The sequence below is a fragment of the Colias eurytheme genome, chromosome 6 (genome assembly GCF_061535395.1).
Source record: "Colias eurytheme isolate Ceu_HAF_F1 chromosome 6, ilColEury1 Martin Lab GWU primary, whole genome shotgun sequence".
Lineage (NCBI taxonomy): Eukaryota > Metazoa > Arthropoda > Insecta > Lepidoptera > Pieridae > Colias > Colias eurytheme.
This window is the reverse complement of record NC_142985.1, coordinates 6,701,274-6,726,610: the sequence shown is the minus strand read 5'-3', so window position 1 is coordinate 6,726,610 and position 25,337 is coordinate 6,701,274. Positions and strand designations below refer to the sequence as shown.

General features: G+C 32.5%; 2 protein-coding genes, 1 long non-coding RNA gene, 2 other non-coding genes and 1 pseudogene across 5 annotated transcripts; 4 read left to right on the top strand and 2 right to left on the bottom strand.

The window, feature by feature from the left end:
* The first annotated feature begins 753 nt into the window (after positions 1 to 753).
* On the top strand, positions 754 to 4,159 carry PIG-U (phosphatidylinositol glycan anchor biosynthesis class U). Its single transcript, XM_090102779.1, has 3 exons — positions 754 to 1,667; positions 2,075 to 2,346; positions 2,768 to 4,159. The coding sequence occupies exons 1-3, from the start codon at positions 904 to 906 to the stop codon at positions 3,019 to 3,021; spliced, it is 1,290 nt and encodes a 429-aa protein (XP_089958905.1). The 5' UTR covers positions 754 to 903; the 3' UTR covers positions 3,022 to 4,159.
* Positions 4,160 to 4,255: 96 nt separating this feature from the next.
* LOC149907732 (uncharacterized) lies at positions 4,256 to 17,083 on the top strand. Its single transcript, XM_090102777.1, has 12 exons — positions 4,256 to 4,377; positions 10,432 to 10,606; positions 10,849 to 11,133; positions 11,373 to 11,656; positions 12,010 to 12,195; positions 12,352 to 12,642; positions 13,111 to 13,228; positions 13,344 to 13,483; positions 13,551 to 13,840; positions 14,052 to 14,264; positions 15,746 to 15,935; positions 16,909 to 17,083. Exons 1-12 carry the CDS (start codon positions 4,341 to 4,343, stop codon positions 17,061 to 17,063), a joined length of 2,364 nt encoding a protein of 787 aa, XP_089958903.1. The 5' UTR covers positions 4,256 to 4,340; the 3' UTR covers positions 17,064 to 17,083.
* LOC149907733 (uncharacterized) lies at positions 4,628 to 6,144 on the top strand (annotated as a pseudogene).
* A 121-nt stretch (positions 17,084 to 17,204) lies between the features above and the next one.
* On the bottom strand, positions 17,205 to 17,277 carry TRNAR-CCU (transfer RNA arginine (anticodon CCU)). The gene has a single exon. It is a non-coding gene; the product is annotated as a tRNA-Arg (tRNA).
* Positions 17,278 to 17,829: 552 nt separating this feature from the next.
* TRNAW-CCA (transfer RNA tryptophan (anticodon CCA)) lies at positions 17,830 to 17,901 on the top strand. Its single transcript has one exon. It is a non-coding gene; the product is annotated as a tRNA-Trp (tRNA).
* Positions 17,902 to 21,962: 4,061 nt separating this feature from the next.
* Positions 21,963 to 23,443, bottom strand: LOC149907729 (uncharacterized). Its single transcript, XR_016456846.1, has 3 exons — positions 22,879 to 23,443; positions 22,691 to 22,752; positions 21,963 to 22,597 (listed from the first exon to the last, which is right to left on the bottom strand). It is a non-coding gene; the product is annotated as an uncharacterized LOC149907729 (long non-coding RNA).
* Positions 23,444 to 25,337: the final 1,894 nt, after the last annotated feature.

Here is a 25,337-nt window from a genome sequence, read left to right as displayed (position 1 = left end):
ATGTGGACGATTGGGTAGTGCTACCATCGTACGCCTACCCGCTAGCTTGGTCAATTCCAGATGATAAAGGTTCATAAAAATAGTACTTCACGTATTTTCTCATGGCTGATTTTCACTTAATGTTTTAGAATATACAGTCAAAAATTAGAGCCACTTCATATGGGCCATTTTGCTTAACAGACGCCATATAGCTCTTCAAAATATTTAAAATTCATCGAGATAAGTGAAATTCCATCAACATGAGACCCCGTAAAAGATAAGTAATAACTTAATTACTAATATTGTACTCTGCTTTGGAATCTCAATTCTTATGATTTATTAAGACAATATTAGTTAATCTCACAGAAATTTTATTGCTAAGAGCTATTTTAAAATATGTAGACCCTTAGACCATGCGAAAGTCTGAATGAGATGGATGGATATTTGTTACTGATGTTTTATGCAAATACTTAAGCAAATACTACTGAACCGACTACAAAGAAATTAGGTAGCTGAAGACAAGAGTTATAAGGTTATGCTACTTTTTTTGTCCCGTACATCCCACAGGAACAGGAACTAGGAACAGGAAATAATGATAAATAATTTATGAACACAGATACCCATAAACCAGTACGCATTTTTTTTACATTTTTTTTGTCAAGTGTTCAAGTACGTTTTTCTTGTGGTTTTTCTCATTTCTGTTCAAGTGATGGAGTGATGGCTTATCTGTGCATATGACAGAAGTTGTGTCAAATGTCAAATGACATTGTTGTTTCATGTTTGATTTGTTGAGTTTTGGTTAATTTATAAAATTAAAACTGTTATCAACTAATTCCATTTAATAACTTGAATTTATTCAATACATTTCTTTAATGTGTAAAATGTTGTTTTAACATTGGATTGGATCATTGGGTTAAATCGAGAATGGCTGTCATATTAAAATATATAATTGCCGGTTTAGTAAGATACTGGCTCATACACACGGATTACTGGCAAACAATTGCAAATAGGGTTGAAATAGCAACGCCTTTAAACTCATGGAAGCGATTAATTGAAGGAGTTTACTTATATGATCATGGGATAAATCCATATGAAGGTGATTCCTTTCATGAATCTCCTATAATGCTAATATTCTTTCACTTCCTACTGAAGTATGCTCCTTACGTTTTACCAGTAGTATTTACACTAATTGACATGCTCACAGCATACTTTCTGTTCAAAACATCAAAGGCATTTGTTCAAATACTTCAAAATAACCAAGAGAAGGCCAAGAAAACTATAGCAGATGACTCCAAGACATTGCTTTTGGATGAAACACAGTTGAATGAAGTTCCAGAATATGTGTTATCTGTGTATTTATTCAACCCTTATTCTGTACTGAATTGTGTTGGAATGACTACAACAGTAATACAAAATCTATTAGTGGCTGTTTCTTTGTGGGGTGCAGCGAGTGGCCATAGACTTTTAGCATGTTCATTTATTGCTCTTGCTACTCACCAAGCTCTATATCCAATTACTCTTATTGTGCCAATATCAATACTATTAGCAGATGTCAGCAAAGGGTGCAATAAATGCTCATATATAAGGACACTGTTAGTTTTTGTGGTGTGTTGGGGATTCTTGATCTTCATATCAGCATTTATTATGGATGGTTCTTATAGTTATGTTTATAATACCTATGGATTTATGTAAGTTGGTTAATGTTTGTTACTATTTAATAAAAAATACTTATATAATAAGCTAAAGAGTGTGTTTGTATGCTATTTCTCAGGAACACTGGACCAATTTTTTCACTGTGTTATAGGCAATATAATATGTTCTACTTTTTAGAACTATATTAATTTATTATTTAATCCATCAGTCCCCGGAAACACAGACACAATAGATAATCTATTGTGTCGCGCCCCGATCGGGGCGCTCGGTGGTCAATGGGTTAATCTGGTCAGTCATATGGACTTCTAAGTTCTTACTTTTTATAAGATACCTATGTGCTTCAAATTAATAAAGAAATCATTTGTTGTATGTTAGAATGTAATTCTTTTCAATGGATATTTGCTAATAAACTCTTTCTAAAATATTCCTATTTAATTTTCAGATTGAATGTTCCAGACCTGAAACCAAACATTGGGTTGTTTTGGTACTTCTTTACAGAAATGTTTGAGCATTTCAGATTATTATTTGTTTGTGCATTTCAAATAAATGCCTTAATTTTATATGTTGTGCCATTAACACTGAGATTTAAGAAAGAGCCTGTATTGTTAGCTACTGTTCTTATTGCACTTTCAACTATATTCAGATCATATCCTTGTATTGGAGATGTGGGTTTCTACTTGGCTCTATTACCGATGTGGAAGCATTTATTTACATGTAAGTAAAAAATCTGTATTCTAATATCATATTTTCATTAATAATTATTATTCAACAAGGTTAACATAGTAGAATGCAAGTAAACATTGTATTATAAAACAGCAATTAAAATAATCTATTAAAATTATAATTAATATAAATAAAATACAGTTTTTTGGTATTTGCATAATTTGAGATGAACAATTTTTCTCATATTAATTATTCAACTACTTTAATTGTAAATAATCAGATCAAACCAGTCTCTAAAATAAGTATAGAATATATTTAAATTTTTAATACAATTTATATATTTTCTATCATGGTATTATTTAAAACAACTTAGCTTTACATCAGGCGAGATTCTGGCGTGGAAGCGCTTCCCTGTCTTAAAAAAACAATTAAAATAATATTTGTAATATTTTACTTGTTTTTTTAATTTCAGTTATGCAGCAGAAGTTTATAGCTGGTTGTGCGTTTATCATCACATCGGCACTTGGACCAACAGTGTGGCACCTCTGGATATACTCAGGATCGGCAAATGCAAATTTTTTCTTTGGTGTTACCCTTTCTTTTGCGACTGCACAAATATTCCTCATCACAGATTTAATGTTTGCATATTTGAAAAGAGAGTTCACGCTGAAACATGGTTCATCTCGTCAAGTTGATGGGAAACCAGCAAAGTTGGTCTTAAGATAACTTATTATATAGGATAATTTTATGATTTATCGTTCATTAAATAACAGAACAAATTCGTTCTTTAACAATGTGTGAAATGATGTCGATGGATTATGCATTTATTTTAATTTTTGATGTGAATGTGTTTAGTTAATTTTTTGCTTATTTCTATAGACCAATGTGTGTCAATCGAGACTTTGTGTAAATATATGTAAATGCTCTATGATTTAGAATAATATTGAATAATGAAATGTCATTTTATTGTTACACGCCATGGCTGTTGCCTTTTCCAATTATATTAATTGTTGATAGACAAACATTATATAGGACAATACAAATTATATTCCTCTATTGGATTTTAAGCGACATTACTTACCATTGAACTTAATATAGTGCATTGAGATTTGAGATTATTTAACTGCACTTAGAAATGTTTGAATACTTCTATACCACTACAGAGGATGATTTTTAGTCGGATTTTGAATAATGTATAGGTATCGTATGAAAATATACATGTTTCATCGTAATAGCGCTCATGGCTATTACAGATTTTACCAGACGCATAATTTATAATCTTATATATTAATTGGAATTGCCATGTCAGCCTCCATAAAGTGTAATGGAGAAACACTTTGTTTTGGTTTTTAGTATTGTAAAATTGTAAACAATCTTGTGCATAACATTCATTTCAGAAGTTATATAACTTGAAATTTTGATAGATATCATGTCTTCAGTTGCTTTGCATTTATAAAATAATTAGTTTTTAATAACAACTTGGAAATGAATTGTAATTTATTTACTTATTTATATAGCGGTTAAATGTTATATTGGGTTGTAAAATAATACATTCTATCAGTAAAATGACAGTCATAGCTATGCCCATTACTAGATATAATAAATATGTGCAATGTACATTGTATAATGGACGAAGCTAGCATGAAACCTATCTATAAAAATTCATATTAACAATAAAATATCTATCTATTTCATTATAGACGTATAACATAGTGAAATAATATTACCTTGAATAGAATACAAAAATGTTACATAGATGCAAAGCTAGGCAAATTATATATTACGACAATGTATTTCTATACCAAAATGTGTTTGTGTTAATGTCATTGATACGGTATTATAAAATAAAAATAATATTTTTACAGTTTTAGTTTGTTTAGATAAAGTATACCTTTACGTATCACCCGATTCACATAGGTACCCAACGCCCTACTTACTCATTGAATTTATCTTATCTAAACGAATCTGTAGTAACACACGCCGCGATAATACAGCGCTATGTATTTTAAGCAGCTAATGTGATTATAAAACAATAATTGTGAACTATGAAAGTTCTGTGTCTGTTTATTTTTATAATATGCAGTAAGTACTCAAATGAAAAAAGCGCGGGAAACTTCGAATGAAGCGGGTGTAATTTTTCTTGGCTGAGTTAAAATAATTAATTTTTATATGATCAGTGGAGTTTGGTTTTGTATATATAGTTTATAATTGTATATATTTTATTAATTGTGTATAGTTAGTGTTTATTTAGGTAAGTTTTTGTATAAGTATATTTAATTTATAGTATCTAAAAAGTTAAATTTCGTGAGGTAAGGTTCGGTCTGATTGTTCTATGAACGATCCTCCGGATCCTATTCCCCCGGGACTGGTTACCCCCGGTCCTGAGGTAGCTAGTTACATAACAATCCCAATTGTTACAAATACATGCTTAGATCAGAATTTGGAGAGTACTCCAAAGAAACGACGCTATAGAAAGCATGCAAAAGATTCAAATGAATCAATGATCACTGAAAATATTGATGTTGGTGATAAGCTAAATAGATCTAATGATAATCCTAAATTACATGACTCTGTTGCTTTACAAGATAGTCGGTGTGAATATGTACCTTCAGATTCCTTCCCTTATATTGTTCATGTACAGAGAACTGAAACATCACCCGGCGATGGCTCTACTCTGCATCCCATTACTTTTGGAAGGTTTTTAAAGAACAATAACATAAAAAACATTGTGTCTGGTAGCATTAAAAAAATAGGCAGAAACCGTTGCATTGTTGCTTTCACAACAGCACAGGATGCTAATGAGTTCATCAAAAATAAAAATTTGAGTAGCTTTAATCTTAGTGCAAAAATTCCATCATTCAATATTACCAGAATTGGTATTGTTAAAGGCATTCCATCCGAGTGGTCCCCCGAGGAAGTAAAAGAATATGTGTCCACCCCAGTAGGTTGTGGTAAAATAATTAAGGTCCGAAGGATAAATTATAAAGTTAATGTTAATGGTACTATTTCTTGGAAACCTACACAATCAGTCGTTATAACATTTGATGGACAAGTTCTCCCTGAGCGTGTCTATGTTTGTTATAACTCTTTGCCAGTAAACTTATATATTTTCCCTACTGTCCAATGTTATCAATGTTGTAGATACGGTCACACTAAAAATATATGCCGATCCAAACCTAGGTGTTACAAGTGTGGTCAAGACCACACAGGCGACACTTGTACGGTAGAAGAAGATTGTGCGTCATGCTTATTATGTTCTGGTTTCCATTATGCTTCTAACAAAATCTGTCCTGAGTATAAACGGCAAAAAGATATCAAAATTGTATGGCTCAAAAAAATATTTCTTATGGTGAGGCAAGCAAATTTTACCCACAAATTACAAAATCATATGGCGAGGTATTGATGGCACCCTCTTCTAATTCAACCCCAAACAGAATAAGTGTTAATAATACAAATTCTTCATACAAAAAAACTTTTCATTTAAAACCTAAATTGCCTCCTAAGTCTATAAAGGGTTATGACAAAGTTGCTCATAATGATATTATTAGACAAGCTCAGATTCCTACGCCTGAAAATGGCTGCGGATATCAAGTGGTCCATAATGAAACCGAAACATCTCAGATTATGGATATTATAACTTCTTTAATAAACACTTTATTAAAAAATAAAACTTTAAAACCGTCCAACGTTGCCACTTTGTATAAGTTAATTGATAGCATAAGTAATAATAATGGATTCCAAAATAATACAGTGGAACTGCAGAAGCATAATTCCTAAGAAATCGGATTTAATTCATATTATAAATAAGCATGATCCTATTATAATCGCTCTTAACGAGACTTGGCTAAAACCAAATCTCAATTTTAGAATTCCAGGTTATGTTTGTATTCGTGATGACAGAATTGATGGGTATGGTGGTGCTGCCATACTCATCAAAAAGTCTTTACAATAATTTAAACGTCTAATATTACCAGCGCACAATAATAAATATGTAAATAGTGTTGGCATTAGTTTTAAAAATATTTCAATCATTTCAATTTATATATCTTATAATTCAGAATCAACGTTTAATTATTTACAAAATCTATTAACATCAATTTCTACTCCTTTATTACTGCTTGGTGATTTTAATTCCCAACACCAATATTGGGGAAGTGGTATTACTACTAGTAGTGGTGAGCAACTTTTAGATATTATGGACATGCATAATTTATGTATACTTAACACAGGTGAACCAACACGACGTACGCGAATGAATGAAAATCTGAGTGCGGTAGATCTTTCTCTTTGCTCGCCAGGATTAGCTTCATCCATATCATGGCGTCCTTTAGCATCTTCATTCGGCAGTGATCACTTCCCTCTATTAATGTCAGTTCCTATAGGAAATACTAATAACACAACAAGAAAGCCAAGGTTGAGGTACCAATTGAACAATGCCAATTGGGATAAGTTTAGAGAAAAGGTTGATTTACGTATTATAAATCTTCCTGAATGTCATGCAGGTAATGAAGAGACGTGCTCTGAACATCTTGCTAAAATATTGATTGAAGTTGCCGATGAAACTTTCCGACATAAATCTACTAAAAGTTTGAAAATTCCTTCCCCACCGTGGTGGGATAATGAATGTAGTGATGCAGTCAAAGAAAGGAAGCGTATGGAAAGAATTTATGCAGATGACATGTCCGGTATTAATTTTGATAACCTCTCTGAAGCTATTAACTTTACTCGATCACTTCTTAAGAAGAAAAAACAAGAAGGTTGGAAATCTTTTTGTTCGTCATTATCCCCCGAGACTTGTCCAAGTGAAGTGTGGAAAAATATTAGACGTTTCCGATCTGCTTTCAGAGAACAAACATCTGTAATTTCTAAGGATTTAGCTCATAAATTTATGGATAATCTAGCTCCATCTACGGCCCCAGAGTATATTGAAAAACCCTTACCTATTGTCTCCCCTTCAGACCACAATTATAGCTCTGTAATAGGATCTCCATTTCTTTTAGAGGAACTCAAAGGAGTTCTTTCAAGTGTTAAAGATTCCGCGCCGGGTATGGACGGGATCCCGTATTCCTTTTTATCTCACCTATCAGAAATTAGTCTTAAATATTATCTGGACCTCATAAATTTAATTATGATTTCTGGGAAAATTCCACGGTCGTGGAAATCTCAAGAAATTATACCTATTTTGAAACCAAATAAATCTTCGATTGAGGCATCATCATATAGACCAGTGGCTTTATCGTCTGTCCTTTGCAAAATTTCAGAGCATTTAATAAAAAATCGACTGGAGTGGTATTTGGAACATAACAATTTTTTATCGAATAGCCAATTCGGATTCCGTAAGGCGAAAAGCGCCATTGACAACATCTCCATACTTACTTCAGATATCAATATTGCTTTTTCGGATAATCAACATGTTGTTGCTGCGTTTGTTGATATTCGCTCAGCATATGACAATGTGGTTATCACCATCCTACAACAGAAACTTATCAGACTTGGTATTCCAGACGTTTTAATTAATTTTATTATTTCTTTATTAGAGGAGAGATATATTGTTTTAAATATTGATGAATCCGTCCATTTTCAACGTACCACGAGTAAGGGTCTTCCTCAAGGGTCGGTCTTAAGCCCTCTATTATATAATATTTATACGCACGATTTAGCTGATTCATTTAATAATAGCATTAACATTCTTCAGTATGCTGATGATGTTGTATTATACACTATAGATTTTAGTTTAGATTCAGCTTGTAATTTTTTAAATAAAGGTCTGGTCGAGCTTAAGTCTTGGCTAGATAATAATGGATTAGATGTTTCTGTAGACAAAAGTGTCGCTGTAGTTTTTACGAGATTGCGGATAGTTCCTAGGGTTTATATTAGTTTTAATGGGAAACGGATACCACTCCAAAATCATACAAAATTTTTGGGCGTGTTATTAGATAGCAAAATGGCTGGTACTTATCACGTCGAGTATATATGCTCAAAATGTGAAAATATATTAAACTTGTTAAGGTGTCTTTCCGGAGTTTGGTGGGGTGCCCACCCTTTTTGTATGAAATTGGTGTATAATGCTTTGATTCGTAGTATTCTGGACTACGGAACGTTCTTGTTAGAAAGCGGTAACGTAACGGCACTTAAAAAATTAGATCAAATCCAAGCTAAGGCTCTGCGAATCGTATTAGGTGCAATGAAATCGAGCCCTATTAATGCCCTTCAGGTTGAATGTGGAGATCCTCCACTGAAAATCAGAAGGCAATATTTATCTGATAGGTTTTTGTTCCGTATAGTACAATTCTCCAACCATCCATTAATAGACAAATTAAAAATGTTAAACGATCGGATAAGTACGTCTTCTTTCTGGAAAAATAAGTCAATACCTTGTTTAGTTATAAGTTACCGTAAATTCATTTCAATGTCAACAAGTATTTTTCAGTCGCCAGTTTTACCGCTGTATGCATTTAACTTTAAGTGCCTTTTGATCAAACCAATTATAAAATACAATATTGGAATCAATAAGAATGATACGGATTCAAATGCAAACTTTAGGTTTAATGTCGATAGGGAGTGGCGTAATTGGCATCATATTTTCACTGATGCATCTAAATCATCAAATGATAGTTGTGTTGGAGTTGGTATATTTCACGTTCAATATAAGATTACACAAAAGATCAAGCTACCGCCGGAGTCTTCAGTCTTTACTGGAGAGTGCTTTGGGCTCCTAAAAGCATTAGAATATATTAAATTAATGAAGCTACCTAAATCTGTCATTTTTTCTGATTCAATGAGTTCTCTGCAATGCTTAGATAAATATTCTTTTTACAATAAACCATTTTACCCTGTTATTTTTCAAATCAAAAATAAGTTACATGAATGCATTAATCTGGGTTACCTGGTAACTTTTGCTTGGATCCCGAGCCATCGTGGAATCCAAGGAAATGATAGGGCTGATAGCTTGGCCAAGGATGCGGGGCAGTGTGGAGATATGTTTCCATACATGAATTATTCTCATGACCTGCTAAACTTACCGAAGCGATATCTCTTTGAAACGTGGAATACGGTTTGGTCAGATACTGGGCAATGTAAGGGAAGGAATTATTATAGAATCCAACCGACAATACCAATAAAGCCTTGGTTTGTTGGTGTTGAAGCCAATAAATTAGTTATATCTTCAATAAGTCGCATGAGAATTGGACATATGTGTATACCTAGTCATTTAGCCAGAATTGGTGTGTTAAATACTGAAGTTTGTGAGTGTGGAGAGGGCGAGGGAAATATAGACCACATATTTTTCTCTTGCTCTCTATACGACCATTCTTCCTTTTATAATTCCTTAATATCCTCAAATGTTCCTCTTCCTACTCGTATGTCCTATCTATTTATGTACCCTAAAAAATATCTGAGTAATATATCTAATTTTATATGTAGCAATAATATCAAATTGTAATGTTAATTAATTTCCATTTAATCTATTTAAGTTATGTAAATAAGTATTATCATAATGTAAGTATGTATTAATTTTTTTTTTTCCTAAACTCTTTTGATCATCTTGCTATCGTCCTACCCTATTTTCCCGTGTATGGTTTCCCTACCTTTAACTTGACACTGGCAAATGGTTATCTTCTTGCCATAACGAAAAAAAAAAAAAAAAAAGTACTCAAATTTAAAAGTATCAAACTCAAATTTAAAAACATGATCGTTAGTTCTTGACATAGAACTACCACTATGTGCTGAACTGTAATTCATACGTTAAACTACATATTTATAGGTACCTATCTATCTAACTATGTGAATGTTGCATATCATGTTTTTCTAGTTAGGTATCTATATAACTATTAACTATAAATGTAATTTCCCACGATTGGGTTTTGTTTTCAAGAATACAATGAGTCGTTATTTTATGTTTGCAACATGCAAGTTGTTTCTGCATGGATGCACAGATTATTTGATTCCATGTTATGATTATAGGTTCTTACTACTTGCTATTATACGTTTATGGAAAAAAATACAAAAATTATGATATTAACAAGCCCTAAGACACTTTTCAGAGAAAGGACTTTTTAAATTTACAAAAAAATCTTTTTGTTTACTTTTTTTGAAATTGTTTGTGTTTCTTGCTTATTATTGTTTTGTTTTAATCAGATGCTTTTGGAGAATTATTGCCTAGTATTCCTACACATTTACTGGAATGTTACCGAAATGGGGGACCCAGTTTGGGCGCACCAAAGCGCCTAGACGTATTTCTATCTTTAGTCAGGCGATTGGAACTCAAAGCAAATCTAGATTTGCGGTTGTTTAGTACAGCTTTATTGCGAAGGTATGATATGTTTTTATTACCAATAATAAATATATTTAAATTCAAGAAGTCGCCGTCTAAAAAGGATAGAGTAAATCGATACTATCCAGAAAATAGACAAAAAATATCCTAAAATAGTTTGTAAAATTTCTTTTACCTAACTTTAAACGTTTCTTTTCGATTTATAAACTAATAAATTCCATTAGTTTTTTTTATACTCTATATTTTATAGACTACTTACATACAATATACTTTTATTTCAGTTTGCGGCTTGATGGAGTGGAAAAAGCCGCCAATGTAGTTGAAACAGAGTTCGTCCTGCCATATAGAGCTTCAGCTTTTCAATTTCACAAATACAAATTGCTAATGGATATATTTTTACCGAGCCAAGATCTGATTGATGCGGATGAATTCTTTTCTACTGAAGAGAAATGTTTACTTCACAAGATTATAAGTTCTACAGTGCGACCCTGGGAAAGGGGGGATGAAAATATAGTGTGCCCGTTGTCCATACAGCAAAGACAAAATATTGTTTCGTCAAATAGCAGGTATGTTTCATTGTAACAATTATAATTGTGCTTGGATGGCAACCTTTACGACTTCCCTCTTTAAACACTACGAAAATACAGTAAAAAAGGTGCGATAATTTTAATACTTATGTACTTATTATTTAGATATTTTTTAAATAAAAAAACTCGGCGTTAGATGTCTTGTTTTTATTAAGGACTTATTTCTAAAATATTTCTAAGATAACATGCCACTTATTCTACCGATCGTGTGTCCATAGGATCAATAGCAGATGTCCCATTGAAGATGGTGTGATTCAATCATCATGGGGTCCTATATCTCCTGGAACACTCATAGCAGCCATCGCGTCGTCATTAGAGGCTCAAAGAATATTAGTAACTGATATATTACAAGCAAATTTATTCAAAGCAGAAATCCCACCAACTTTACTTAACATGGCTTTGAAAGAATGGGATTTAAAATTGGAAAGATTAAATGATATCAAGGACCCAAGTGGTAATGCCGCTGCTGATATAAGCAATATATGGGCTGCGACATTAGCAGGTATAGCATTAAATATTAAAATGTTTTGACCGGGTTGGTAGGAGAGCAATAAAAAACTTTTTCACTAAGGAATAATGTAGGTTTCTAATGTTGAAATCCATTCGAATCTTGCCTCATTATCGAGTTTTGTCTCATCTTTAGTGATTTTTAAAAATTTTCATAGATGGCGGTATAACTGTTAATTTCCTTCGATTACGGGGGCGAAACCGCGGTTGACTGTCTTATAAATATTTTATGAAAGAAAAGGAACAAAGATTATGAACATCAATCCATATAATATAAATTTAATATTTCCTTGAAGCTAATATGTTCGGGAAAACTACTTTAACGATTATAATATCTTTTAATTTCAGGGGATTTAGCGGAAGTAGCATTGAATCAAGGATCGAGAGTAGGTGCAGCACCGCAACGCTTGATAGTTGGCTCAAATAACAGATGGAATGATACATTTTTACCGCGAGATTTTTATCTGTTTACGCAAAATATTTCATCAACTGATTGGCATATGACGGACGCCGAAATTTTGGCGGGAATTGATGGTAAGACCGTAAGAGCCATTTTGTGCTTAAAGAAGCTATTATAGACGAACAGATTCTTCGTGTTTCCTATTGTAAAAGAAATATCCGATCGTTACCTTTTTTTCAATAATTCTGACGATAAAATTGTATACTTAAAATATATTGCTTATATTTCAGGTTTAATCTTGGCCAATTACGTACCATCATGGATCGAACAACGTAGAACGTTGCGATTATCGCAAATTATTGAGATGTATTATTCCAATGAAGGCGTATCGTTTGAACCCAAAGTGCGAGCGTGTAACAGACAAGCCTTGTTCTCAGATATAGTGAACAGAGAACAATTGTTTGAGGAAACTTCTAGATTGGCACACATACTGTCGTTACGGCAAATCACAGTGTACATACCGGTCGATGAAATGAATAGAATCACTGACGCGGCAGTCACTGCGTTCATGGATTATGTTCGTGAGTACATATATGAATAAACTGTATTGACCGCATAATGATAACGACTGATTATGCAGGGCGTTTCTGGAATGATTTGAATTATATCTATGTAAATAATAAATTTATCGATATTCTAGATTGTTCGACGAGGCGCAAGAGTATTGTATTGACAATATCTAATTATTTGTTTGCTCAATTTGCACTCTTTACTATAATTATCGAATTAGCGAAGTTATTATACCTAGTTACAATTTTATTGATGTGTATGAGTTTAATTCTGACTATTCAATATTAATATTTTTCAACGATTTGTATGGTTTTGTGTTCTAGTAAAATATTTTCGCCTTTTTTAGACTAGGTGTCTCATGAAATGCATAGTGAGTTAGTGACGTTCTAGTTTTTAATACGATTAAAAAATATGTTATTTTTCCAACGATCATATTAATATCATATATTAAATATATATGTAACTATATAATTTTCCAGCATCGCTATTACGGCAGTACCACGTAGAATGTTCTTCCAGTCAAAATATACCCGCCATGGACTTAATTATAGCTACCGACAGCTCGTGGAAAGGATATCAAGTAGAACAATTTATGTCGTGAGTTTTTAAATGTATATTTTTCAATTTGGCAAGGCATTTTATATTGCCTCTTTATTCTTAAAATTTACATGAAGCACTAACTAAATAACAATAATATAAAATTTTGTTAAAGGTGGATTGGTGGGGCGCTTGAAATCAATATGCAAAAGAGTACAATAGCTTTACTACACGGAAACACGGGCGAATGGATCGTACCAAAAAGTCAAAACCTGACCAGCGCATTCACAACATTATCCAGCTATACCCAAGAATGTATGGCAATTGCACAAAATTAAATGGGTGCGGTTGTATTAATAGTTACTCAAGCTTTTTATTTTAGGGCCCAATCGTCTTAACCTCCCGAATGTTCTATCAGCTGTAATACAACACATACGGAATGAGACGCTCGAAGATATCGAATACATGAGAAGTGCGGGCCCGAGTACGGTGGTTCTGATAGTCAGTCCAACAGATCGGTTGTCTTCGAACGAACTGAATAGATCCAGAATGCTCATGAATTCATTACGTACGAGTTTCTTTGACGTATACTTCGCCTACGCTGCGCAAGATACGTCAGACTTCAAATACATCAACAACGAATATATGGATTATTCGGAACTATTTTTAACGGTTGGTGCTTGTTTGTGGAGGCGGTGTTTGGAATGTTTAAATACAGATGTGCAATTTTGGCAGTGTTATTCATGTTTTTATGTAGATGAATAACTATTTAAGTTCAATTTTTTCACGTGTTAATGTAGACAAAATAATGACAGATTTTTTGAATTTTTTTTTAAATTTTTACATTTAGAACACTTAAAATTTATTATAAACTTCCTTTAAGGTTTCATCACCATCAATAACAGATGTTACCACCTCAGTGGCTACGCATTTAGTGAAAAACATAATACCATCGCGTATATCGGGTCCTCAATGTTCGTTCAATGGCACGAACTATGTGCAAATGCCGTATGAGGATTACGTGCTGCCTGGCAGAGAGCAGGCGTATCGCATCCATCCTTTTTATTTGAGACAACAACCTATTATTAATGTACAGGTATGTTTATTTTATGACTATATTGTGCCAATTAATTCCACAATAATAATTATGTATTAAAGTTTGTCGTTATTTTTCTGTAACAAGAATGAATCAAATCTATTATTATTCTGAGAAGAAATCATTGCGTAATTGGCATATTGCGAAAATAGTAACTGAAAATTAACGTATTTATTTTTTATACTCATAACTTTTATAAGGGCCAATAAATAATTATGACAATGTGAGTTTTAATAGCATTTTATAATTTAATAGCATAATATAACTATTTGTCCATAAATCTATTATTATTGTGTTATAAATCTAATATGTAGTAGAATGGACCTGACCTAAGTTAATGGCATTGATATCTATTTCTAGTCACACCTACCGCTTTGCCAACTATAATATATCACAGCGTAATGACGTTATTTTGTAGTAAATCTATTCCAATGCAGAACTTAGCTCAAAACATAACATAATTTAAGTTTTATGATGCCGTGTTTCTCAATTTACCTCTGTGTAAATTATGATAATTTCTTTTAATTGGCGGTATAATAATATCAAACTTATTAGAATATCAAACTAATACTCTATCCCGACCTTGTTGATTTGACCCAAAAAAACAACATCATCGTAAATTATTCCCAAATGTACTTCTTTAACTTTGCCATTTTAGCATTGATAATAAATATTAAATAATTTGGAAAATCCAAAAGTGCACGCCTCATAATTTTTTTTTAATAAATATTTATTAATTATTATTTTTGTTTATTTAATAACAATTAAACCACATCGAATCAGACCCTGAAAAATGAAAGGGTTCTATTCCTGAGCATACTCAAGCGTAAGAGAAAAAAAAAGACTCGATTAGTAAAGTATTTCGGTCGCTATCGTGTTAACAAGAAAAAGGATCCGCACATACAAACACACGGACGTCCAAGACAGAACTTTTTTAAACTGTTTTTTAACTAGTTTAAATAACAAAAATGACATCAAAAATATCATGAACGTTAAAAATAGTGTTTTTTCTTAATATGTGTGTGTATGTATTATCTTACAAGTGCAATGTATGATACATAAAGACATTTTAAGTTTGAAAAATCAGATGTTTTGCGCGAAGTGACAGTAGTACCCACCTCAACGCTTCGCTTATGAGGCGTGCAATACTGCATGTAGGTATTTGGTACCTAAGCAATGCAATAAAGTGTGGATTACAAAAGAACTTTGTAACACTAGCTGCGTCCCGCGGTTTCAGCCGCGTAAATGAGTTTTTCCTTTTAATACAAATGTTTCTAATCCTTATGAAATAACAGAATAAAAAGTTTCAGTGAAAGTCTTGTCAGCTTATAGGTTCAGCCGTTCCAGAAATTAGCCGGAACAAACAGACAGACAGACAAAAATTGTAAACTTACTATTTTGGTATACGTGTTCATTTAGTAAGCGATCAGACACTACAATTTTTTTTTGGTACAGTCTAAGATAATATCGTTTTGTTTTAGTTTCGCAACGATGGCCACGGCAGGATCTTGGTGTGTATGTGGCGTGGGGCAGAGTCCTCTCATTCCTGCCATTCGATAAACGAACGAGAAATGTTCACGTTCAATTTGACGAAGCCTTGCCCTTCGCCGAATTTTTGCACTCCGGCCCGATTTCTTGTTACCGCGCAAACAACTTTGAACTTGTGTGCCCGTAAGAATATACCTATTGTACATATTCAATTGACTACAGAGTATTTATTGCGCTTACTAGAATTTAAAGCCAAGAAACTTCTATTTTTGTGTGCTTATACTGAATGAATGCAATGATTCTGCAACAAAAAAGGTACATTTGTCTTCAGAACAATTTTTTGAATCCCATATCATCATATCAGGATCGGGACGAGGGGCCAGTAGATAACTACCTACTATCTAATTTGGAACTATGAACCGATATAAAAAAATATATACCTACTAGCGGTCTGCCCCGGCTTCGCCCGTGGTACCTACATGTTTAAACTATCCTATCTCTCAAGTTGGATCGAACTGCACATGGTGTGCGAATTTTATTATAATCGCTTATGTGGTTTAGGAGTCCATTGAGGACAAACATTGTGACACGAGATTTATATATATTAAGATTTTATGTATTAGAATATATTTATTTAGATTTTTATTAGGGTATTGGAACTCATAATAATTAGGTATGTCAAAATAAAAATGTCTCAAATCCCAATAACATCATCAAAAAGAAAAGATAAAATGTGTTTGACATTTTCCTTGTTTTCATTTCCAACTTGTGAACATAATAATGTTATAGATAGATGTTTGAGTGAATTAGAATTACTTTATTCCATGAAATTGCTCAGGTAATATCCCTATACCGGTGCCTTTTTTTCTTCATATTTAATTGCAACGTTGTAAACTACATATATTGAGATTATTATCAATTTGACTTTTGTATCATATAATATTCATAATTTAACCAAACTTCACAATAATAATAAACTTATTCAATTAACTTGTTCTATTGAAACCTTTGTAACAATTAGCGGTACTAATTGTCTATCATCATAAATAAATGACTGACGAACATTTAACCCATAAAAGGCTAAAACAATCAGTCGAATACTTTCATACATAAATACTATATGAAGTGCTGAACCGTTAATTTATTCTCCTTACAGATAACGATTGCCGACTGCCGCATCAAGTGGGTTACTATATACAACATTCTGGTTTGCGCTGCCTGCCGCTCATGGGATCATCGCCGGTCAGTACGGCGCCGATTTCGAAAGTCTTCTGGCTTTCTCTCTTGATCTCATTATTGTGTTATTTGTAATAAAATTATTTTTTCGATAATTTATGTTTCATTTAACAACCTTTTCCTTTGGCCATTTTTTTCAAAGTATCATGCACAAAATTTTATTACAATACCTTTTGACCTGTAAAATATAAATAAAAATTTCAAAAGAAGAGCAATTACCCCTGGTGGGACTCGAACCCACAATCCCCGGCTTAGGAGGCCGATGCCTTATCCATTAGGCCACAGGGGCTGGTGATTGAGTAATCGAATTTATCTATTAGTATCATTTTATAACAATATTATGAATGCATATTTTTTAAATTTCGTTATTATTTAAGACAATTTAATAATTATAAATCTATTTTAAATATCAAGGGTAGAAGAAATTAATAAAGACCTCCTTTTACTTTATTACTGAACTATCAATACATAGATTGTTAATTCTTATCTCAATGAATATAGTGTAAGCAAATTAAATAATATTATAAATTATATTTTAATATTCTCTATGTAGTTCAGCTTGATCTAGCGAACGCTTGTGTAACTAGAGTTAGGCGCTAAAGTCGCCACACACAGCGTAGTATCAACAATTGACTCATAGATAGCGTTGTACCCATTACCCTTTCTTCTTATATTCCATTCGACATTGCAAGGACGTGTTTTTTTAATTATCTTTTATTATTATAGTAATTTCTTTAATTATTTTAAGTTCGGATGAAATGAATTCTGTAATAAATTGAAGTTATTTGCATTCACGGTAAAATTCTTCAACATTTTGTTAAATTCGACCACTATTAACATCGACTCCGTGGCGCAACGGTAGCGCGTCTGACTCCAGATCAGAAGGTTGCGTGTTCAAATCACGTCGGGGTCAAAGAGTTATCATTTTTGTTGCTTCTTTTTTATTTTTCATCGGCTTTTTCTTTATTTTTATCATGACAAGTGTTTAGGAAAAATAGATCTATGTTAGAATTGTAGAGCTGAAGGTTTCCATCATAGGTTTCCATTCTAAGAGTTCATTAGATAATGTACCAGTCAGTTAATTTGTGTTATTGAGGACACTGCTATTATGGCCTTAAGTCCACACTAATCGCTAAACAAAAATTCACACATTCAAACGACTGGTAAAAAGGTAACGGGGGCCGAATTCAACTCTTTTTATCTACATCGTAAAAATAAACATTCGGTTTCATTTACATTACTAAAAATAACTACACGATTAGTAATGGAAATTAAATGTTGCATTCGACCTTATATGGAATCTTCAAATGTTTTTATGAGGCTATTTGAATACAAATATGTGGTGAGCAGTAGTTTAAATATTAGGTAAATAAGTAACTACATACATATACTTTATTGTTGAAAACCCTACTAATAGACTGGGGTAGAAGCCTTTGAAAATAATGAAAAGATAAAAAAAATCGCAGTCGGATGAAACCCATTAGAAAAGGAGGGGAATATGATAAAAATGTAAGGAAAAATAAATTACGGACAATCCGAGTTCGGGCAGCGGGAGGGGGGAGCTTTTAAGAGAAAAAAATGGTTTCTCTCGATTTCCGACAAAACTACAAGTCCTATAGAAAAAAGTTCAATGGCAAAGTTGTAGGTAATTAAAAGTTCTACAACTTTTGTGTTCACAATTTTTTCACATAACCTAAAAATTTAGGTGAAAAATTCAAAAAACCAAGTTTTTGGTCTTTTATTTCTATCTACTTCAAAATTTATTTTTTTTCTACGAAATTTGGTGGAAACTTACTTTATTATGTCCCAAATACACTGTAATTTATTTGATTGAAAATATTTATTTTTTCGCCTTATTTTGAATTAATACCAAAAAAACAACCTAATTTTCAATCGAAAAGTCACCCGTCAAAATATCAGCTTTTTTCAAAAACTTGGGGTGCCTTTTATTCATTGAAATCTCTACTTTCATATGGTGTTAAAAAAAATAAACACCACTATAGTAAATGTTCCCAGGAAATGCATACAAACAGTGTGATAATGAGCTTTTACTAAATCAGGCACACTTCTTGAACTCTATATCTTCTCTTGTATCGGCTTTTCGGTAATATTTCAAAAGAAAAATAATTATCTGTTCTAAGTTTAATATTTTACAGCATATTCAAAAGCAAAATGATGTCGATAAAAACATTTCAGGTAGTTCGAGAAGTGTGCCTGATTTAGTAAAAGCTAATTTTCAGACTGTTTGTATGCATTTCCTGAGAACATTTACTATGGTGGTGTTTATTTTTTTTACACCATATGAAAGTAGAGATTTCAATGAATAAAAGGCACCCCAAGTTTTTGAAAAAAGCTGATATTTTGACGGGTGACTTTTCGATTGAAAATTAGGTTGTTTTTTTGGTATTAATTCAAAATAAGGCGAAAAAATAAATATTTTCAATCAGATAAATTACAGTGTATTTGGGACATAATAAAGTAAGTTTCCACCAAATTTCGTTGAAAAAAAATAAATTTTGAAGTAGATAGAAATAAAAGACCAAAAACTTGGTTTTATGAATTTTTCACCTAAATTTTGAGGTTATGTGAAAAAATTGTGAATACAAAAGTTGTAGAACTTTTAATTACCTACAACTTTGCCATTGAACTTTTTTCTATAGGACTTGTAGTTTTGTCGGAAATCGAGAGAAACCATTTTTTTCTCTTAAAAGCTCCCCCCTCCCGCTTCCCAAACTCGGATTGACCGTAATTTATTTTTCCTTACATTTTTATCATATTCCCCTCCTTATCTAATGGGTTTCATCCGACTGCGATTTTTTTTTGTTTCAAAAATTATCTACTCTAGTCTATAAGACTATTTTTGATACAGACACAAATCTTAACTGGAAAATCGTCATTCCGGGCCAAGAGACTCTGTTTATTATGAACATTATAATGTCAATCGTATCGATTTTGCTTCAGTTAGTACGATTTACAGTGCATATTGGATTGCTCTATACGTGCAAGAAAGAGCATTTCGCTTTGCAGGCTCTGTCGAGACGGTCAGGTGACTGGCATACGTGTCTACTGGCGCCTTTTCAAACGAATCGCATTCTTGTAACGCATACATACGCAAATATGTCCCTGTAGTAGTCTCCATGATTACAACCAGTTTTGTGCACGTACACGAACACGCCTTCTAACTGCTGCTGTATGGGTTAGAGATATTCATGTGTTTAACCTGGAGGTCATATTATTATAACAAACAATTCAACACAAAGCGAATGCGCTTTTTTTGTGCCTATAAATTTTATCACGTACACAAATTATATATCTTCAAAGAAAAAAATTAATTTATCAGCTTTTTTCATTTTTTTCTCGTTGATCAATTACTTATATAAATTAATTAATACAACAACTCCTACGCCGTAAACTTAGGCCATAAATATCGGATAAGCTATCGGATAAGTTACTTATGGTTGTTTCTTTCAAGAACCAATAAGTTTTTAGGTATGCAATAACTTAATATGCAAACGTTTGCTCTTTTATCGTGTGACGTATTTATAAAATATCTGGTATCTGCTCATTTTAAATGGTTAACAAAGAGAAGGTTATAGGAAGCACAATGCGGCAGTATTCATAATTAATTTTTACTTGACTCTTAGAAGTGGGTATGACGCAAAGTCTAAGGAAATCTATACTCTAGGTTTCCTTTCAGGGTCAATCGGTTGGTCGAATAGGCATTTATTAGAACTGGTGTGTGTCCAGATGGAATGTCTGGCCTTGGTCGGTTCTGCTGCATCAATAAATAATTGGTGAATCAATGACGTCAACAGAACAGTTGACGCAGATCGGTTGAAGTCCAACAATAATAATTCTTTATTAGTGTCAATTACATTTTTTTGTGAACTTTTCGTCCAATTGACCCCCACAATTATTGGCGCGCGTGAGCCGCGTCACACAAACGACTCGAACGACTTAGCAATATTTTATAAGGTTTTGATATTTCCTTATGAAATCAAATCGTCAATTCTTTTTAAATATTTTAAGCTCCGATTATAAAAAAAAATCTTAAGGTCATTATGATAAATAACGAGTATAATAAATAGGATTGCTAATTAGAACCCGAATAACCAAAACCGACCTGATATAAGTACCTAATAAGACTTATAGACGATACACAAAAAAAATCCACTGCTTGGCGGGCGGAGTCTAATAGCTCGCTATCGCGAACGCGGGTGTGCGCGAAGTCATTCTTGCATACTCGCCGCGCTGCCGCTGGCCGACTCGGGACAAACATGTATGGAGTCGTCATACAATTATAATATTGTTATACATATATTTAATTGTTGATTTATTGGTTTTATTTTCTTGCTTATAAACACAAAATTATCTTCTTTTTAACAACTACTTAGACATTATTAATAATTATTAATTATTATTATTTCGTAATGTTTACTTTATTACAAAATAATACAGGTTATAAATAATCTTTAAAATAACAAAAAATATTGTTACTCTGAAAAAATGAAATGGTAGGTACCTAATTACGCGGACTACTGAATTGATTTAGATAGAATTTGATGCTGACGTAGATATTACATCATGCCCAGAAATGAAAGGTACTATTTCTGAAAGAAGTTATAAACCCTAATTCTTCTCAGTCAAAGTCAAGAGTGGAAGATATCGCTAATACAGTAAAACTGATGCGAAACTTTGGATGTTAATTTGTATATTTTTTTGTTAGTTGTTACTTAATCATGTCAAGACTACATTACCAATTTTGATAAAATATAGCTAATTGCCTGGATTTACACATAGGATACTTTTTATCCGAACTGAACACTTCTGTGGGAAAAAACAGGATTCACGATATAACCTAATTCCACGCGGGCAAAGCCGCGGTCGGAATGATATTTTTTTAAATAAAAAAATTGTTTAAAAAAAAACACAAAATATATTGACGCATGTATTTATTTTTTGCATCTCAATTGTAATTATTCATTACAAATAATCAAAATAAAATAGCCAGAACAAAGTTAGGCCCTGGTAGGATAGGTAGGCAGGTACAGCAATGTGAGACGAACACTGGCTTATTTATACCAATAATAATGTATTACATATAAACATTAAATTAAGTTTACTTTCTAACAACAAAAATACATAATATTAGCTAATGTGAAAACGAATCAACCAATCATCCCACAACAATGAAATGTGCACACAAATATTCAACCAAATCGGTTCATGTGATTAGGAGGAGTGACTGCAGCGCCATCCTCCGGGCCCAATTGTGTTTCCAGATCACCCAGGAACTCAATTTAATATACTTACACAAAATTTTTCGAAATGAAAACTCACATTACTATGTAAATATGAATATAAACCGGTTTTAGTACTAAGCAATTTCCCGCACAGGTGTAGTAAGTATAAATGAAATAAATATCAACATCAAATTCTTTATACAACATACTTATCTACCACCTACTAAGAAATGTAATTCTTGAAATTTTTTCGTATTTTTTTTAAATATAATACTACTCCAATGAGCTCCTGTTCCATATTATGTCCACCATACTTCCACTAAGTTCACCATGATTTTTTATTTCTTTGCACTTTGTTGCTTTTTGCTAAAAATGGAATCATGCGATAAAACCATGCGGAATGGAATCATGCGGTAGAGCGTTGATAACATACATTTTTGACTGAATAAAGGTACTTACGAATGAGTGGGTTCACATTGTGAACAATCAGTGGGTTTATTTTCCTTCTGGATTCCGGATTTCTGAAAAGATTATTTATGCTATAAATGAAAAAATCTTACACATTCGTTATGTACTTAAAACAGGGGTACATATCAAACATTGTCTATAATACAATTATCATCAAATTTAAAATAAAACCAACTTACTTCATTAATTTGTTCCAATTGTAAGCATTCTTTTTCCTCCAACCTTTATGTTTCTTCTTCTTATTTTCTTTATTGTCCCCATTTGTCTCATTTTGTCTTATCGTGTTGTCACCCTTTTTTACGATTGCGCAAGCGACACAAGTTCCCCGTGTGACGGCCGTAGCGGGAATGACTCGTGCAGCGATCGGGGTAGGAAGGTACAGGGCGGCTCTCGCTATATTGGCTGGTCGCGCGCTAATTTTAAGTATTTCTTGTTTATTTCAAAACCATCGCATATTTCAAAATTCTAACACGGTAGACGTATAGGTTGTATATTTTATAGTTAATATCCAAAAAGTCGTAACTTTACGTTTGTTATTTTGAAGATGCCAGAGATTAAAAAAAAATAACAATGAGAACTTTGTATTTTTTTTCTATCGAGAAAATATCATGGAATCATGTTTCTAAAACGGTAGACGTATTGTGTTACTATTGAACTTTCTTGTCAAGAATTTTCATCACGACAACTTTAATAATATAAAAATTACGAAGGTTTAAAAAGGGCCGTAAATGTTAGAAAAATTAATTCATCACCTTAAATGATTGTGGCATTTTTGTCTGGAACATGTTTCGTAAAATAACTTTAGTAATGATATTCTAACTTTATTCAAATTAATTTTATAGTTGTTCTCTGCTGGAATATATCATAAAATATGTTTATTATGTAAAATGACTGCTAACGTTTAGTTCTTATGTAAGAAACCAGGCGACAGATAGACATTCCATTTTTTTTTACTTTAAGTATTTCTGTTTTCTATGTTTGGACTTACTTTCTAAACTCTAGCTTAAAACACTTTGTACATGCTTAATTTGCTTAACGTTGCATCGATAGAGCCATATAAATGTGTACAACATTATCAAAAAACAATTGATATTATATCTACCTATAACTTTAGAGAAGAAAAGGTGTACACTCTTAATACACTTATAAATAATATCATTTATTTTCCTTAAAACTTATTACTACAGTTAAACTGTACGAATAATAAGCATCTCTATATCTCTATAAATCAAAATATTAACAAAGCTCCACAAGGAAAACATTTTTCTGTAAGTTCTAATAAGCCCTATGGAATAACAGTTGCGGTTAAAAATGATGTTCAACGTGACGTATTTGTGTAGCTTGTGGTTGAATCGACACACCCACACATGCCTTCCTTCCTTCTTCATGCCTTTCGATAACTCTGAAGGCCGAATAGAGATCACGTGTTTATGCCAACTGAAACTCTCGTCCACAGCAAATTAATTTCACGTGTATCTTTAATTAAAATCATTTTCCATTGCGAAATAACCACCATATTCAGTCGTTGATATCATGAAGCCATTATAATTTTTATGATGCAATTTATTTTTCTCGTTTTGAAAAATTTGGGTGTGGCTCATTAAATGACTCATAATCACTTGTAGTACGATACAAGATAAGAATTTGAAATATCATTATGACGGACTAATTATGAAACAAATAGTATGACTGCAGTCACGAGTTATTGTAGGTATCTACGTGATATATCGTATGACGTGTGGAGGCTTGGTGTAGTCCACCAATCAACGACTGCCACAGTACAAACGCGTCAGAGTCGGAAAATAGACTAATGAAACAAAACAAAATCGAGCCAATATAATAAATAACATAGCAACAAATTGAAATTAGGCACACCAATTTAAATACAAGTATTAATTTTCAATACCTGCTGTAGACTACTGTAGGTAAGGAAAACTGAGCATATTCTGCTCAAGTTTTTAACTTATCAACTTATCAAATGCAAACCATGCAAAACAAATGAAGTACTTATTAGGTATGTACTGTTAATAATGTTAATAGGTACTAACGTTTCTTAATTCTTAAAGCTATTACAATATGTAGTATTCAGTCTATAAATAATAGCACAGTTACAGGTCATTGTCTTTCACGCCTAGAGACATGAAATTCTGATGTAACCGTTGCAATACTTGCCAACTGGCATGTTAGAGTTAGGGTTACACTTACACTCTACACGGTCCTATAGTTCGGGTGCGTTATGTATATTCAACAGCTGCTATTCGAATCTCTATGCAGTGACTTTATATTATCAAGTAAAGTTTAACTTTCACAACAGCCATAAGCCAATGTCAACAACCTCGTCACACCTCCTTTCATGCATTCTCCCTATCCCTCGCTGATGCTATTTTTAGATCAGAACTATAAAGTTGGATAACCAAAGAATGTCGATAAAAATTTAAATTTTCTCTAATACATTATGCAAATGAGAAGAAATGTTTTGTTAACCCAATTGAAACAACAATTCAACGTCAAAGATTACGAAAGTGTACGTCAACTGATATTTTACTTGCTAATGTAAGGAAATGTGGCTTTAGTATGTGTAAAAGGTGAAATTAGTTAGATATAATTTAACGCAAACTATTTGAATTATTTGGAGCAA

Excerpts from the sequence above, each read along its gene's own strand:
- LOC149907732 (XM_090102777.1), top strand. The coding sequence starts at position 4,341 with ATGAAAGTTCTGTGTCTGTTTATTTTTATAATATGCA. Across the intron at positions 11,657-12,009 it reads ATGGGCTGCGACATTAGCAG|GGGATTTAGCGGAAGTAGCA; the intron begins GTATAGCATTAA and ends TTTTAATTTCAG. Across the intron at positions 12,196-12,351 it reads AATTTTGGCGGGAATTGATG|GTTTAATCTTGGCCAATTAC; the intron begins GTAAGACCGTAA and ends CTTATATTTCAG.
- PIG-U (XM_090102779.1), top strand. The coding sequence starts at position 904 with ATGGCTGTCATATTAAAATATATAATTGCCGGTTTAGTAAGATACTGG. Across the intron at positions 1,668-2,074 it reads TATAATACCTATGGATTTAT|ATTGAATGTTCCAGACCTGA; the intron begins GTAAGTTGGTTA and ends TTTAATTTTCAG. Across the intron at positions 2,347-2,767 it reads GTGGAAGCATTTATTTACAT|TTATGCAGCAGAAGTTTATA; the intron begins GTAAGTAAAAAA and ends TTTTAATTTCAG.